This window comes from Bos indicus, chromosome 10 (genome assembly GCF_029378745.1).
Source record: "Bos indicus isolate NIAB-ARS_2022 breed Sahiwal x Tharparkar chromosome 10, NIAB-ARS_B.indTharparkar_mat_pri_1.0, whole genome shotgun sequence".
NCBI lineage: Eukaryota > Metazoa > Chordata > Mammalia > Artiodactyla > Bovidae > Bos > Bos indicus.
In genome coordinates, this window is record NC_091769.1 from 57,980,985 (window position 1) to 57,998,993 (window position 18,009).

Sequence of the window (18,009 nt, forward strand, 5' to 3'; positions counted from 1 at the left end):
ACCCCCGCTTGCTTCTGGGGAAATGCTCTTCCCATAATTTTCAGAGTCAAAGTGTTCTTCTATGAAATGATCAAAATAATAGGTGGCTAACTTTTTAAACTATGAAAGTATTCATCCAGTTATAAATGCCCCTGTCAAAATGGCATTTGGCAACTCTGTTAGCTCCCAGAAATGCTTCTGAAATTGTATTGGTGTGTGAAACCCACAAGGATGAGAAGCGCCAGAGTAGCAGATGGAGTAGTTTCCTGGGAGGTGGATGCTCTCAGGCGCCTTCCTGGCCTGGCAGCCTCCAAGACCATGACCAGGTAAGGGCTCACCCAGCCAGTGGTCAGGCTGCACGTGCCCACTGGCTCTGCTCCTCCTCATCAGGCCCCCCCATTTCCTATCTCACAAGAAAAACATGATAGGGTAAAATCATATTTTGCAGTGTCAGAACTTAACTTAAAAGGGTAGTTATATATATAAAAAGAGGAATGCAGAGAGTTTAACATTTAATAGGAAATAATACATTCTAGTCAGATGATCCCTGGAAAATCCCATGGACAGAGGAGCCTGGAGGGCTGCAGTCCATGGGGTTGCTGAGGGTTGGACATGACTGAGCGGCTTCACTTTCACTTTTCATTTTCATTCATTGGAGAAGGAAATGGCAACCGACTCCAGTGTTCTTGCCTGGAGAATCCCAGGGACGGGGGAGCCTGGTGGGCTGCCGCCTATGGGGTCGCACAGAGTCGGACACGACTGAAGTGACTTAGCAGTAGCAGCAGCAGTCAGATGATCCAGATCATCACTTGGGTGATGACCATCTTTTTTGAGAGGGGTATGCCTTTCTCAGAGAATAGGTTTCTCAAGTCACACCATAAGGATAGTCTTATTGAATTTAGGACCCATCCTGATCCAGTGTGACCTCACATTGATCCTTGGTTTAATTGCAACTGCAGAGACCTTATTTCTAGTAAGGTCACATTCTGTGGTTCTAAGTGGATATGAAGGGTTTTTAACTTTCTATTTTATATTGGAGTATAGCCAGTTAACAATTTTGTGATAGTTTCAGGTGAACACTGAAGGGGCTCAGCCACATATGTACGTATATTCATTCTCCCCCAAATCCCCCTCCCATGTAAGCTGCCACACAACATTGAGCAGAGTTCCCTGGGCTATAAAGTAGGTCCTTTTGGTTATCCATTTTAAATAAAGCAGTGTGTACATGTCCATCTAAATGGATGTGAATTTCAAGGAGACACTGTTCAGCCCACTGCATGAGCCTCTGAGTCAAAGAAAATCATTTATTTAAAGTTGGAAAGAAAAGTTTAAGCGATCTTCTATTTATCAAAGAAATACCAAATTAAAGCTAGGTATTTTTTTGATTCTCAAATAATGGAGATCTTATGGTGCTGGTGAGAACACCCTGAAGTGCACCCAGCCACACATGATTTCAGGGGATAGAAATTGGTGTCAACTTTCTTAGGGGCAGTTTGGAGGCAAATGTCAGGAACCTCTGAAAGTGCATTCCCTTTGACTCAGTGATGCAACTTCTGAGATTCTGTCCTAAGTAGATAATTAAATATGTGAACAAGGATTTTCATCTAGAATGGTCAGCATAGTATTATTAGACACAGCAAAAAAAGAAAGGATGCCCAGCTGTAGTGGGTAGATTAAATTATTGTATATCAGATGACAGTTTGGTATATTATCAATGATGGGGGAAATATCTACGGTATAATGAGAAACAGAATTTAAAACTTTATAAGCAGTATGACCCAATTTTATAAAATGGATATATGCCATATTAGGAGGAAAAAAAATGAAATAAAACATAAACAGTGATTTCCTCAGGTTCTGGATTGATGGGTGACTTTTTAATTATTAGATGTATTGTAAAATAGGCTCAAATAGGAGGAAAGAAACTGCGCCCACAGTCCCACATGTGAGGCCAGATAAAGCTCCTAATGTGTTTAGCCAGGAACATGACTGTAGTAGGGAGAGGTAGCCATGAGTGGAAACAGCACAACTTCCCTGGGCTCTGAGAGTCCCCAGAGGGCCCATCCATGGCTGCAGGGACTGATTGCGAGGTGGGAATTGCTGGATCAGAGAAGCCTGAATCCTTTCTGTGTCAAAGCCCTTGGAGTTCAGGGAGAACCTGAATACTCTCTGCCCTTTATAGGAAATATTTATAGGTGTCCAAGACTCTTCTGGTTCTTGAGCCAAATTCAGCATAGGCAGGGCCACCCCCTTTATCAGGAAGGAGAGGCAAAGCCGGGACCCAAATCTCTGAAGCCTCTCTGCCTTCAGCTTCTGACATCAAGAGAGCACATTTTCACACCTGCGTGTGAAAATTTTTAAACTCTCTACGATGGGCATGGCTTTATCAAGGAAAAATTAGATCAAGATAAATGTGGTATACCCATACAATAGGATAGTATAGTATTCAGTCAAAAAAAAAAGGAGTGAAGTACTGGGAATTCCCTGGTGGTCCAGTGGTCATGTGGAGAAGGCAATGGCACCCCACTCCAGTACTTATGCCTGGAAAATCCCATGGATGGAGGAGCCTGGAGGGCTGCAGTCCATGGGGTCGCAAAGAGTCGGACACGACTGAACGACTTCACTTTCACTTTTCACTTTCATGCATTGGAGAAGGAAATGGCAACCCACTCTAGTGTTCTTGCCTGGAGAACCCCAGGGACAGGGGAGCCTGGTGGGCTGCCGTCCATGGGGTCGCACAGAGTCGGACACGACTGAAGCGACTTAGCAGCAGCAACAGCAGCCAGTAGTCAGGACTCAGTGCTTTCACTGATTGGAGGAAACTAAGATCCCACAGCCAAAAGAACAATGAAGTACTGATACCTGCTGCAGCACAGATAAACCTGGAAAGCGTTATTCCAAATGAAAGAAGCCAGACACAAAAGGCCACATGTTCTATGATTTAATTTATATTAAATATTTAGAATAGGCGAATATGTAGAGACAGTAGGTAGATTAGTGGTTGTCCAGGGCTGGGAAGGAATAGGAGGGCAAAGAGGTGCCAGCTAAAAGTTATATGTTTGTTTTTAATGTGATGAAAATATTCTGGAATCAGATGGTGGTGATGGTTGCACAACCAACTATACTGAAAATCATGAGTGTACACTAAGTGGGTGAATTGTGTGGTATGTGAATTACAGCTCAGCAAAGTTCTTACCAAATAATAGAATTAAGATGCTTCTGAGCTAACATCCTCTTTCTTTTGATTTTTGTAGGATCTTGAAGAAGAGTTAGACATGAAGGAAAGAGTGATTAAAAAGTTACAAGATCAAGTGAAGACTCTTACCAAGACAATTGAAAAAGGTAGAAAAACAACATCCATGTTCCAATTTTTTGAACTTTCAGCTACAGTTTACATGTGTTGACATATTACTTCCTGATGTGGTCCAAAGAATTTGAAAACTAAAGAAATGAGTCTCCACTGGTGTGTTTGGGGCCCAGTGATGGGCTAGTGGAGATCCTTAAAGGCAGGCAGGTGGCTCACCACCTCTCAGGTGATACCAGATGTGCTCATGTAATTGTAAGGGGTACCCTGAAAGGAATGCTTTTAACCTCTTTCTCTGTTAACTCTCTCGTTGTTAAAATGGAATTGTGAAAACGTTTCAGATTTAACTGCTTTAAAGTTTATTTCCTCTCTGTTACATGGGGTCAATATCCTACTTTCTATTAGAAGAAAAGATACTAGATAGCTAATTAGATATCTATTAGATAGCTAAGAAGCCAGACTGAAGTCCTCAACATGAACTGAATTGCACACTGAGTGTCCTTATAAGTTCCAGGGAAAAAGATTCTCTGCCTTTCTTTCGTTCGCCTGATTCTGTGTCACTGAATTTTTCTTTTTTTTAAATTGATTTTTAATTGGAAGATAATTGCTTTACGATGCTATGCTGGTTTCTGCCATACAACAGTGTGAATCAACCATAAGTACACATACGTCCCCTCCCTCTTCAGCCTCCCTCCCACCCCCCATCCCACCCCTCCAGGTTGTCACAGAGTGTCCATAGGTTGAGTTTCCTATGTTGTGCATAGCTTCCCACTGGCCGTCTGTTTTACATATGGTAATATATATGTCCAGTGCTTCTCTCGAATTCACCCCACCCTCTCCTTCCCCTGCTGTGTCCACACGTCTGGTCTCTATGTCTGTGTCTCTATTCCTGCCCTGCAAATAGTCACTGAAACGTTCTGACTTTTCTCATCTAACTCTTTACTCATTTGTTCAATATTGCTGCTTTCTCCCAATCTCTGTCACTAAGGTTGTATCTGCAACTCTCTGTTCCTTTTACTATCCTCATTTCTTTGAAGAACTCCTTTATTGGTTTTTTTTTTCAACTTTTCATCAGACTTTAAGTTTCCAAAACCAAAATGAGGCTCTTTTCCTTTCCATAATTATTGATAAAGGTCATCTGCCCCATGAGGGAAGAGACCATGTCTGTCCTTCCCATTACCCCATGGTATCCCCATTGTGGGAAAGAATGAATCAACTGCCGTCTCTGCGTAAGGACTTCCAAAATCCACCTGCCGTTCCTCACTTTTCCTGAGTCCTACTCCCTTTTTGCCTCTAAGATTACTCCTTCACCTTTCTATTATCACCTCCAGCCCAACTTGTTTTAAGTGGAATGCATCAGCTTCCATTCCTGTATCAGGTATCTATTGATCATATAACAAACTACTCCCAAATTTAGTAGCTTAAAATGACAAACACTTAACAGTGCAATTTCTGAAGGTCGAGAATCTATAAGCAGCTCAGCTGGCTGGTTCTAGCTGAGTCACAGTAGAGTAGTCAGCAAGGATGCTGACATCTGAAGGCTTAGCTGGAGCTGGAGTACTTGCTTCCAGGCTCACTCACATGACTGTTGTCAGGAAAAGCCAGTACCTCTAGGACACTCTTTAGGTGGCACTAGCTCCCAAGAAACATGCTCAGATACAAGTCACCACACTTAAGAATACCCAAAATAGGATGTCCTTATCAGGTGCTTCTGCATCATTTATTGGTTTTCCCGGTCTAGATGGAGTTCAGCAATCAGTGGTCCTTCTTACCATAAACAGGTTGCTTAGTAAAATAGTTAACATTCTACCTTTATCAGTCTTCAAGGGAACAGGGCTGGTAAATCACAGAACAAACTCTCATGCAGTAGAAGAGAGTTCTGTTAATTCTTTACCTGTATTATCTTCTTTCTCACCCATCAGAGCCTACTCACTTTTCTTGGCCCAGCTGGAGTGCTACCTCCTTCAAGAACCATTTTTCAACAGTTCTTACTTACCTCTGCATAAATTCTTATGTCCTCTGTATTTATTTTTTATGGCTGCTTAGCAAATCACCGTGAAATTAGTGGCTTAATAGAACATGAAACTTACAGTTCTGGATGTCAGAAGTTCAAAATGGTGTTCACTGGCTTAAAATCAACACGTCAGCAGGGCTTCTGGAGGCTTTAGGAGGAGATTCTATTCCCTTGCCTTTTCCAGCTTCTAGAGGCCACCCACTTTTCCTGACTTGTGGGCCTCTTTCACCATCTTCAAATTTGGCAGCATAAAATCTTTGGAATCATTCTGACATTCTAACTTGTACTTCTATAAGTCACATCTCCTCTCAGAGTGGACATGAGTCTTTGGGGACCAGAAGGCAGACTGTGGCCCACCCAAAGATGTCCACATCCCAATCCCCAGAACCTATGAATATATGACTCTACATGGCAGAGGGATTTTGTATATGTGAGTATGTGAGTATTTTTTTTTTAATTATTTGTTTGGCTGCCTCAGGTCTTAGCTGTGGCAAGCCGGATCTTCATTCATCATCTTTTGTTGTGGTGCACTAACTCTAGTTGTGGACATGGGCTCCAGAGCACATGGGCTCAATAGCTGTGGTACACAGGCTTAGTTGCTCCATGGTATGTGGAATCTTAGGACCCCGACCAAGGATTGAACCCATGTCCCCTGCATTGAAGGGGGATTCTTAACCACTGGACCACCAAGGGGAGTCCCTACGTGAAGGATCTTGAGATGAGGAGATCTACTTGGATCATCCAAGTAGATCCAATATAATCACAAGAGACTTTGTAAGAAAGAGACAGGAATGACAGAGTGAGGGAAGGTGATGGAAGCAGAGAGAGAGAAAGAAGTGATGATAGAAGCAGAGGTCAGAGTGATGTGGCCAGAGCCAAAGAATGTGGTCAGCCTCTAGAAACTGGAAAAGGCAAGGAATGAATTCTCCACTAGAGCCTCCAGAAGAAAAACAGCTCTGCTGACATTTCGATTTTTGTACTGTAAGATCTGTTTTAGTCTATGAACTCCAGAACTGTAAGATTTTTTAAATTGTAGTTTAAAAAATTTTTGTTTTATGCCACTGTAACAGTGGCATAAAACAGCACATAGGAAACTAGTCCAGCCACCTTGGGATCATGCTGTTTGGTGACTGCACACTACATGTTTTGTGAATCTCGTTTTTTTTTTTTTTAACTGTAATAAGGCAGAAGCAATATCCTGTATTGCTTTCATATCCCTACTGCACTCATTATATACCAGGTGACCATGAGAAAATACACTGGCAGCTATACTCATGGATATACTCATAGATAAGAATTGCTACCAGAAGAAATTCTTCAGGCTTCAATAAAGTTTGCATTTATCAGAAAGCCAGAGCATTTCATGGGCAAATCAGCCAGAATGGGATGGAAAGAGATGGAGTAGTCTCATTATAATGCTTGTTATTGTGTATTTAGCTGATTATTTGCCTCTGCCTACAGCCAATGACGTGCACCTGTCCTCAGGACCCAAGGAGTACCTTGGAATGCTGGAATACAAGAGAGAAGATGAGGCCAAGCTCATTCAAAACCTCATTCTTGGTAATGAAACCTGGGACTCTGAATTTTTGCTTAATTTTTGAGAACTTGAGCCTTAGTCATTGCCACGGTCTTGGGCAGGGATGATAGTTCCTCTTTTTCCTCCACTGCTTCTTCCCCTAGCACAGAGCTTCTCAGCCTCATTTTTGACCATGTGATTCTTTGTTTCGGGTGGATAGGGGCTTTGTATTGTAGGATATTGAGCAGTATCATTGGCTTCTATTCTCTAGAATCCAGTGGCAACCCCTAATCATGACAATAAAAAAAAAATGCTGTCAGACATTGCCACATGCCTTCTGGCATCTGCTACCTTGCCTTCAGTTGAGATGCACTACCCTAACCTCTTCCCAAGTCTCATCACATGGTCAGGGTAGAAGACACACCTCCTCATCTTTGTGGTTTAGCACAGGAGTCTTGGGAGAAGTAACCGTGGCTCCCTTGTTCCATTTGCCTTCTGCTGAGAAATTCGTTTGTGTGGCAGGGCCTTCTCAGCCATGGCTATTACAGGAATCTCCCGATTGGCATGCTCTATGGTTGGCAGTCTTAGAACCAGTGCTACTAGCCTGCCTGTCGTCACCATGGAAACCACATAGTCTTCTAGGGAGAAGGAGAAAAACTGCCTCCCTATCAGCTGGTCCCAGGATCTCAAAGCAGAAAGCCCATGTATAGCCTTACTCCTCTTCTCCTAAGTGACCCTCCCCAGAGCACAGGAGCCGCCTACCCATTCTTTTCCACCCCGCACTGGTACACAGCTGCGGGGCCTCTTTGTTCCCCTGTCCTAATGCAGACATGGAGAGGTCTTTGTTTGCTTTTCTTAACTTGTTCTATAAAGTTTCTCTCTACATCCCTACTCCGACTTCCAGCCATTCTCTTCTCCTCAAGGCCAACTGATCCTCCTCTGCAGGACTGTTGTACACCTGTTTTCTCTATTCATGGCAGAGGCATGTGATTGCTAAGATCATTCCATCCTCATCATAGAGGCTGAAGTGGGGGTGCATGGACTGGGGTTCCTCTCTTACCTTGGAGATATGAAATTCTGTCTTTTATTCAACCTTGGAAAAGAGAAAATACTTTGCAAATGAGAAGTAAGAGAAGCAGGTGGCACCTGCATGTATATTTTTGCTAAGAAAAAAAGCCAGCCTTAATTCCTCAAAGGGAAAAAACATCTCTGGGTATTCAGGCACTGCATCAAGTACAGAAAAGCAGACACCCCCACCCATACATAGGTTTCTTATCGGGGGAGCTGCAGTCCTCACCGACTCTCTCTGCTCCAGACCTGAAGCCCCGCGGTGTGGTGGTGAACATGATCCCCGGGCTGCCGGCTCATATCCTGTTCATGTGTGTACGCTACGCAGACTCTCTAAATGACGCTGACATGCTCAAGTCCCTCATGAACAGCACCATTAATGGCATCAAGCAGGTGGTTAAGGTAGGAACTACTTTTCTGACATTGGACCTTGGTATTAGGGCTACTTTAGGAACTTTTGTGGAAATGACCAGATGCCCAGACTTTTCCCAACCTACACCTCCAGTGTTTGGTCAACTACATGCTTCTTCAAGCCAGTCAGAGGCCCAGTGAAAGACGCCAATCTAATTAGGAAAAGACAGCTTAGGTCAGACAGCCCTAAGGGTGGGACACGGCCAGTTACACCTCAAGTCCTTACCTGTAAGACTACAACCTGATGGTCACCACCCCATCACGTCTGTCCCCTCAGGTGTGAGATTCTTGACTGTAGGGAGTATGTGTCTATCCACGTAACAAGTTTGAATGCCAAGGAATAGGAATAGCCGAAAAATACTCATCTCTTCCCTTGGCACTTACATAATTCTCCTTTATAAAACCACAGTATATACTTTTATTCTTAGCCCAGACATGAAGATAAGGTATATGTAAGGGACCAGTAAAATATAGATCCATTATCCTTTATTCCCCTTCCAAAGAAGAAGTGATGTTTGATTATGAGATGTATTTAAAATGTGTAGTTGGGAAAGGCCTATCTTACTTTTAGTAAAATATGTGTTCTAGAAAAGTCATGAGCAATCAAACCCTATCTTAAATACTCTTGGAAAAGAGAAGAAATAAAAGCAGTGAGTGCATCAGGAAATGGGTAATTCTCCCACCGTCCACCCTGCCCAATTTTGTACTAAGAATTCATTATTCATCAGGAGTTAGGAGTAGAAAGCTGACATTGATTTGGTGCTTTACAGTCAGTCTTCATGGGAACCACCCATGTGTTCTTAGAAGAGACTGCCATAAATCATGTTTTCCCTGTCCCTATTTTCCTAAGTTGGGTTTTCTGCAGACACACTCGCATTACGTTCCAGGCTGTAGGCACACGGTGTTTGCCCCTTGTTGCTGCTCTGGAATGTTTAAATACTTTGAAAGTGAAGGGTACATAGCATAAGGAGTATGAAGCCTTTCTTGTGAGCATCTTCCACCTCAGCTTCTTCAACGGCTCCGTGATCCTCCCACTCCAGTGCATAGCACGTTAAAGCAGCCCTCACTTGTTCCACATACCCCCTTGACCACTGGGCCTTTTTCTCACACACCCCCTCCTGGCTGCCAGAGCACTTAAAATACTTGTCTCCACCAACTATTTTTCCCTCTTTGCAGCCTGGCTTCTACCCACATTACTCCACAGAAAGATCACCAGTAATTCCTCTTGCTAAATCCAATGGTATTTTATTAACTTATTCTCTTTAAATGGATTAAACAGTAGCAGCACCTCTTTGAAACTCTCTGACATTGTTTTTTAAAACCCAGGGCTCTCCCAGTTTTCTTCTTATCTCTCTGGTCTTCATTACTTCTGACTCCTTTGCTCATTCCTCTCCTTCCTGTCCCATAAGTTGGAATGTTCTTGCCAGCAGAGTCCTTGATCCTGAGCTCTTGTCTGGCCACCCTTTTCCTTCAAGGAGGCTATCCTTCTGCCTCTCTCCTGTGGTTTTCTCAGCTGCCTTGGTTCCCCATCATTTCTGCATCCTCTGAGTTTTTGTAGCACCGCCTATGCCTACCATGTAAGCTGTCAGCCACCTATTTAACTGTGTCCTACATATGTCGTGTCTGTCTTCCCAGCCAGAATGTGACATTTGGAGGCCAAGGACTGAGACTTTTCTCAGGCATTCCTACAGTGCCTGCTTCAAGTGTCATAACAGATGATATAACCTGTACAGAAGTACTTTGCAAACCATAACCTGCTAAATAAATACGGCTTTATTTTCATGTTGTTGTTCAGTTGCTCAGTCGTATCTGACTCTTTGCAACCCCATGAACTGCAGCACGCCAGGCTTCCCTGTCCTTCACCATCTCCCAGAGCTTGCTCAAACTCATGTCCATTGAGTCAGTGATGCCATCCAACCATCTCAGCCTCTGTTGTCCCCTTCTCCTCTTGCCTTCAATCTTTCCCAGCATCAGGAGGTCTTTTCCAATGAATTTCTCTTCATATCAGGTGCCCAAGTATTAGAGCTTCAGCTTCAGCATCAGTCCTTCCAATGAATATTCAGGGTTGATTTCCTTTCCTTTAGTCAAATCCTTGACTGATTTGATCTCCTTGCAGTCCAAGGGACTCTCAAGAGTCTTCTCTAGCACTGCAGTTCAAAAGCATCATTGTCCAACTCTCACATCCATACATGACTAGTGGAAAAACCATAGCTTTGACTATATGGACCTTTGTAGGCAAAGTAATGTCTCTGCTTTTTAATATGCTGTCTAGATTTGTCATTGCTTTTTTTTCCAAGGAGCAAGTGTCTGTCTTTTAATTTCATGGCTGCAGTCACCATCCTCAGTGATTTTGAAGCCCAAGAAAATAAAATTCTTTTTATAGTGTAAATTTAATAAAGTCTTTAATTAATAAAAGAAGAATTATTTTTGGTCAAAAGCCACCAGCTAGAAAAACAAGTAAGATATGTCTGTTCTTGGCTCAGAACAATAACAAAATCCAACTTTGTCTTTTCTTGGTTTTTTTTTTAAGGAACATTTAGAAGACTTTGAGATGCTGTCCTTTTGGCTTTCCAATACCTGTCATTTCCTCAATTGCCTGAAGCAGTACAGTGGAGAAGAGGTAGGGACGCCTGCTGCTCCATGCTGTGTACTGACTGCCAGTCTGCGACCTCCTTGTGGGCCCGAGCTCGCCGGAGTAATTAGGAATCAGACTGCCCAGCCCAGGAACATCCTCTGCTCCAGCTGGCCTCCTGGCTTCCTTCTTCCCCAGGAGACCAGCTTCACATCACCAGCTGAATGGAGGTCACAGGCAAAAAGACTTCCAGAAGGAGGTTTAGACCCCGGGCATGATACTAAGCCTCAGTGTCCTTGACTTTCAAATTACATGAGGTGGATTCTTCCCTGGTGGTCCACTGGTTGAGACTTCATCTTTCAAGGAGAGGGTGTGGGTTCAATCCCTGGTTGGGGAGCTGAGATCCCACATACCTTGCAGTCAAAAAAAAAAAAACAAAACATAAAACAGAAGTAATGTTGTAACTTAAAAGTCTTTATTGAACCAGTTCAATAAAGACTTTTAAAACGGTTCACATCAAAAAATCTTTTTAAAAAATTCATGAGATAGATTCAGAGATTTTTCATTTTCCTTCTGGCTGTAAAATTCTGGAGTTGTTAATGTTATCACTCTAAAACACAGCCTTTAGTTCAACCTGCCTACGTTTTCATAGCTGTTATCACTACAAGATTTTGGTTATTCCTCCATCATCTGTAAATCCTTTGCCATTCTGACTCTGCTTTCAAGGGGCTAACATTATATTGAAGTTCTTCACCATCAAATACTCACAGAGCATTATTTCACTGACCTAAAAGAACAAAAATGACTGGGATTTTCAATGCTCTGCAAAATGGGTATACCATTCTATAGTCCTATCAGTAGTATATAAAGTTCTAGCGTGTCATACCTTTGCCAACACTAGGTATTGACAGATGTTTTATTGCTTATCAGTCTCATGGCTATAAGATGATACTCTGTTGACTTAAATTGTAATTGCTTGATCACTAGCAAGGTCAAGCATCATTTCATATGCTTACTCATCAGTTGGTTTGTTTTTTAAATTGCCTAGTCACATCCATTACCCGTTTTTCTTAGGGGTGATTCTTTTTTCTTATTGATTTATAGGAGGTCTTTACATAGATTGTGGCCTATCATTAACTTTTCTTTATGGAGTCGTTTGTCATCCACAAGTTTTGAATTTTGATGTACTTAAATCTATCTGTCCTCTTCTTTTATGATACATGATTCAGTGTCCTGTTCAAGAAATTCTTCCCTACCCTGAGATCATGAAGTTCTTTTTTCTTCTAACTTTATAATTCAAATTTAGAGTTCATAATTATGCTTTTATCCATAATTGATGTGATTATTTATCCCAAATTGACATGTGAAGTAATGATCACATATCTTCTTTCAGGAGAGAAAATAAAATATGAGTAATCCTACTAGTATTAAAGAACAAAAGGAGAAATAGGTAAAGAAAATCCAACTTCTAACCAAAAGGAACGTTGGAGCTAAGAGGGGCACAGACCAGTCCTTTAAGATAACCTGGCATCTGTGTGGCTTTAATGGGAGGCATATCATCATCATTTTTAAAAATTTTATTTTTAATTGCATCACCATTATTTAAATCCTTTCTTTACCCACTTTAACCATGTATACAAGGTTTTTTTCCTTGTCTGAAGATTCTTTATTTACTATTTTTTATTTCTAAAATTCCAATGGTTCTTTTTTACCTCTGCCTTTTACAATGTCCTATTCTTATCTTAAATTTTTTTTTTTAATTTTACTTCTTTGAACATTGTAAATGTATTACCATGTTCAGGCTGGGCTGCTGTAACAGAATACCACAGACTAGGTGGCCTGAACAACAGAAATTTATTTTCTCACAGTTCTGGAGAATGGAAACCTGAGATCAGGGTGCAAGCATTGGGTCACTGGTGAAAGTTCACTTCTGGACTTGAAGATAGCCACCTTCTCCCTGTGTACTCACATGGCCTTTCCTCAGTGCATGGGATCTCTCTAGTGTCTCCTTTTATAAGAACACTAATCCTATCAGGTCAGGACTCCCACCCTTGTGACCTTGTTTAACCTTAATAACATGGAGACAGAGACCCCATCTCCAAAGCTAGCCACAATGGAGATTATGGCTTCAACATATAAATTTGAGAGGGAAACAAATACTCAGTCCATAACATCCATATTAAAGCATTTCAGATTGGTCTATACTCTGTAAAGTTATGAATCTCATTTATTGCATCTATCAACCTTTTACAGCAGTTTACTTCCTTGAATGCTTCACTGTTTTTCCTATGAGCTTCCATGGGGGAACAGTAATATTTACAGATCCTTAGATTCAATCAATTATAGATCATGTAGTACTATATAATACATAACTTAGTGAAAAAGGTCCACGTGTAAGTGGACCTTTTTAAGACCTTACACATGTAAGACCTATGTAGTTCAAACACATATCATTTAAGGGTCAAGTGTAGTTAGTTATAGAAAATAAATGCTATCCCAAACACTAAGAATTTGATACAGATCAGACATTAAGTATAGGAGTTATGCTGCTGCTGCTGCTGCTAAGTCTCGTCAGTCATATCTGACTCTGTGCGACCCCATAGATGGCAGCCCACCAGGCTCCCCCATCCCTGGGATTCTCCAGGCAAGAACACTGGAGTGGGTTGCCATTTCCTTCTCCAATGCATGAAAGTGAAAAGTGAAAGTGAAGCCGCTCAGTCGTGTCCAACTCCTAGCGATCCCATGGACTGCAGCGCACCAGGCTCCTCCGTCCATGGGATTTTCCAGGCAAGAGTACTGGAGTGGGGTGCCATTGCCTTCTCCATAGGAGTTATAGTATAAACTTATTGTAATATCATTAGATACAGAGATAGTATTTTAATATCCTATGTGTCTACATTATTCTAATATTTATATGTTCAAAATTACTTTCAGGAATTCATGAAGCATAATAGTCCACATCAGAATAAGAATTGCTTGAACAATTTTGACCTTTCAGAATACAGACAGATTCTTAGTGATGTGGCTATACGAATATATCATCAGTTCGTTATCGTAATGGAAAATAACATTCAACCAATAATAGGTAAGAAAAGAATTGATGACTAAGAAATATTTATAATGATGTTGAGACCTTAAAAAATAAATCTGCATGGAATGTGTAATTGAAAAGAATATAATTTTTTTTAAGCAAATAGTAAAATAATGTATTGGTTTAGTCTTATCCTTTTCTGCCCCACCCTTCCCCCAAAGAAAACAACTAAGTCATGTTGACATAAGTGGTTTTAGTCACTAGGGTGATAGTACTCATAGTAGCAGAAAATGCCAGTGTGGTGTTGACAATCCAAATCGTGACTTGGTCATGTTTCCAGTGGTATAAGCAAACGTTCACACAAAAACCTCTACATCTCCCAAAAACAAGCATTAATTTTCAGAGGTGGTACAGCCATGATACTCAGAAAGGAAGAGAACCATTTTTTCCTCAAGTAATACTATTTTTAGAGATTTTCCCTAACCACAATGCAAATAAGAGATTCACAGTATCACCTTACATAAGTATGCTTCTCTACTGTAGCTTCAAAGAACATAATTTTAGAACAAGAAACTTTACTAATATAAATGCCCACTATTTAATTCTCTGATTGCCTAAAGTGATTACATATATAAAAGTACATGGGTCATAGTTTTCTTTCTGTAAGGGGGATCCATCCTGTAGGGAAAGATTTGGGAGAACCGCTGCTCCTTATGTGGCTAACACTGGTTCTGAGCCAAGTATTTTTGAAATCCTAGAGCTCCACTCAATTTCTTGTATACTTTCTTCAGTTTTCTGAAATTGAAATACTGTAGGCTTTAAGTAGTTCCAGACCATGAGTTGTCATGCTAACCAGCTCTCTCTCCTGTCAAGTTGAAAGAAGAGGAACTGTTCCCCTCCTGTAGATGGTGGTGCATTCCCATCCACCCCTTACAGCCTGGTGTTCCCCAACCCTCCATCCTTCTGCTTTCTCTGCTACAGCTGTATCCACACTAACTCTTGTGAAAATTGTCCCACTCCCTGAAACAGACACACGAGAGCAGGGGAAATGTCCTCTGGGCGTCCCCACTGCATGTGCAAGAAAAGCTTCCATTTTTCTCCGTAGTGCCAGGCATGCTGGAGTACGAGAGTCTGCAGGGCATTTCTGGCCTGAAGCCCACAGGCTTCCGGAAGCGGTCCTCCAGCATAGATGACACGGATGCCTACACGATGACCTCCGTCCTGCAGCAGCTGAGCTACTTCTACAGCACCATGTGCCAGAATGGCCTGGACCCTGAGATCATGAGGCAGGCAGTGAAGCAGCTCTTCTTCTTGATCGGGGCGGTGACCCTGAACAGCCTCTTCCTGCGCAAGGACATGTGCTCCTGTAGAAAAGGGATGCAGATAAGGTAAGATCCATAAGCCACCACTAACCCTGGAGAGGCTGGCTGGAAAGGATGCTCCTGAAGTCCGAGACTGCATGCTCTGCCCGCCCTCCCTCCACAAGAGCGGCACTGCTGGAGGGTGTGCAAAATGACTCTTAGAGCCAAGGAGATCTCAGCCATATGATGCCAGGCCCTCCTCCCATCACTCTACCTATGCTAACTTGACACCCTGGCAGAGTGGCTTCAACTAAGAACTAACTGTGTATTTTAAATTTTGGCCCTCTGTGGTTATCATATATACAGCCAGTACTTGTTGACCACCACCTCTGTGATTAGCACTGGTGGGGGACACAGGAAACAAAGGAAAGGGTGATTTGATCCCTGCTGTTGAGAAGCTAAATGATGATTCAAGACCACTATAATTAAGTCATAAATAAGTGGTACAGGAAGTGCTTCAGAGAGGAGAGATGATTGTGGCCAGAAAAGTTAAAGAAGCCTGAAAACTGTTTGTGAGTAATCAAAAATGGAAGAACATTCCAGGCAAGGGAATGAGTGGGCAAAGCCATAGTGGTAGGACCGAGTGAGGACCCCTCCTCATGCAGGAGTAAATATTAATAGCTCTGTCTAGATTAAGTGCAGAGAAGGAAATGGCACCGACTCCAGTATTCTTGCCTGGAAACTCCCATGGACGGAAGAGCCTGGTAGGCTGCAGTCCATGGGGTTGCTAAGGGTCGGACACGACTGAGTGACTTCATTTTCACTTTTCACTTTCATGCATTAGAGAAGGAAATGGCAACCCACTCCAGTGTTCTTGCCTGGAGAATCCCAGGGACGGGGAAGCCTGATGGGCTGCCGTCTTTGGGGTCGCACAGAGTTGAACATGACTGAAGCAACTTAGCAGCAGCAGCAGCAGCTAAATTAAGTGAAGGCTTATGTCAGGATCTACAGGGCTATAGTAGAGTGGTAAGCTGAACCTAGATTGGGAGGGCGTAAAATGCCAGGCCAAGCATTGAGAGTTCATCCTGCAGACATGGTTATCCAGTTTGTTTGTTTTTTTAAATTTCTTTTTGTGTACTTATTTTTGGCTGTGCTCTCTGTTGCTTTTCAAGGGCTTTCTCTAGTTACTTCTTATGGGGCTATTCTTTGCAGTGTGAAAGCCTCTCATTACAGCGGCTTCTCTAGTTGCAGAGCACGGGCTCTAGAGCACAGGCTAAGTAGTCATGGCATGTGGGATTAGTTGCCTGGTGTTATGCAAGATCTTCTCGGACCAGAGGTTGAACCTGTGTCTCCTGCTTTGGCAGGCAGATTCTTATCCATTGTGCCACCTGGAAGTCTAGTTATCCAGTTTTGAAGTGTGTCAGCTTCTGTCTCTAAACCAAGAAAACACAGATCATTAGCTATTGTTTGAATTAACAGTCACATGATTAGAAACCAAATAATATGGGGTAGGTATTTAAGATTTTTTAATATGCACACAGATTTGATACCTGTAGGTGACAGGAGGATGTAGGGTGGTGGTGATGGCAGTGACACAATGAAAAGTGACCTAAAAAGTTTATTAAGCCAAGTAGTACACAAGAGGCATCCATTACACCTTAGCGTTGGTGAAGCTTGGACATCTCTACAAAGCAGTGTGTGAAATTCCCATGACCCCAGGTTGTGGTTTTCAGATACAAGGGAGTATTCAGGAGGGCTGGGCTTTGTGGGTCTTTTCTTCTTCACTGAGAGGAAAGGCTTCTGTTTATTTCCCAGGCTCTGAACAGATGCCCTGAAGTCCTCTGGGGCAGGCCTCAGGCTTATTTAAAGTCAAGTCATAAACCTACACATGTCACCAAAGTCTTTGCTAAACAACTCTTATTCCACCAGGAGGTCCCCAAGCTCAGTGAACATTTGTCCCCATAGGTGCCCAGCACTCTTTCCTCTCACCAATTGGAAGTGCTATTAGGGAGGTACTGCCTTTCCAGTGTGTTGCTCTGAGTGAACAGCATATACATCTTAGAGACATTTGTTCATTCAGATATTGATTCAGCTTCTGCCATAAACAAGGTACTTCAGGATTGGCAGTGATTTTGCCATGACAACACAAGCACTGCAATGGCAAAACATGAACACAAGTGGAAAATCAAACTCTAAGAATGGAAAAATTAACAGTGGACAGAGTAGCTTGAAAACAGGCACTGGGCTTTCTGACTGCCAGGAGAAAAAAGCAAAACATCAGTAGCTCTCTGGTCTCATCTGGCATGGTGAAGCAGACCAGTTCCTGGGAAAATGTAAAAATTTTCCTAGTACGTAGTTCTTTTTTTTGTTCCTAGTGGGCTGCCGTCTACGGAGTCTCACAGAATCGGACACAACTGAAGCGACTTAGCAGCAGCAGTCATAAATTTATAAGAAATATTATCTCACGTGGAACTTTATCTCACCATCTCCACAATAGCATTTTTATTGCAAGTTCCATTGTGGTTATTTTGCCCAGGCATTTTATATATATATATATATATATACACATATATATATATATATACACACATAATATATATTTTAAATGTTTTTTAATTAAATTAATTAAAATAATTAATGTTTTGCTATTGCAATTTTATATATATATATTTATATATATAAATATATATATATATATTTTGGTTCTGCTGGATCTTCATTGCTGTGCAAATCTCTAATTGCAGCAAGTGGGGGCTACTCTAGTTGCAACGTGCAGGCTTCACACTGCAGCAGCTTCTCTTGCTGCTGAGCAT

At 42.0% G+C, this 18,009-nt stretch overlaps 1 protein-coding gene across 1 annotated transcript in view; it reads left to right on the top strand.

Moving 5' to 3' along the window:
• The window catches only part of MYO5C (myosin VC), a 118,577-nt gene that overhangs the window by 89,601 nt on the left and 10,967 nt on the right, over positions 1–18,009 (top strand). Inside the window, exons 33-38 of the mRNA XM_019967848.2 lie at positions 3,234–3,321; positions 6,759–6,857; positions 8,129–8,283; positions 10,823–10,912; positions 13,799–13,949; positions 15,001–15,283. Of these exons, the coding sequence (XP_019823407.2) occupies positions 3,234–3,321; positions 6,759–6,857; positions 8,129–8,283; positions 10,823–10,912; positions 13,799–13,949; positions 15,001–15,283 (866 nt within the window). The remainder of the gene's footprint in view (positions 1–3,233; positions 3,322–6,758; positions 6,858–8,128; positions 8,284–10,822; positions 10,913–13,798; positions 13,950–15,000; positions 15,284–18,009) is intronic.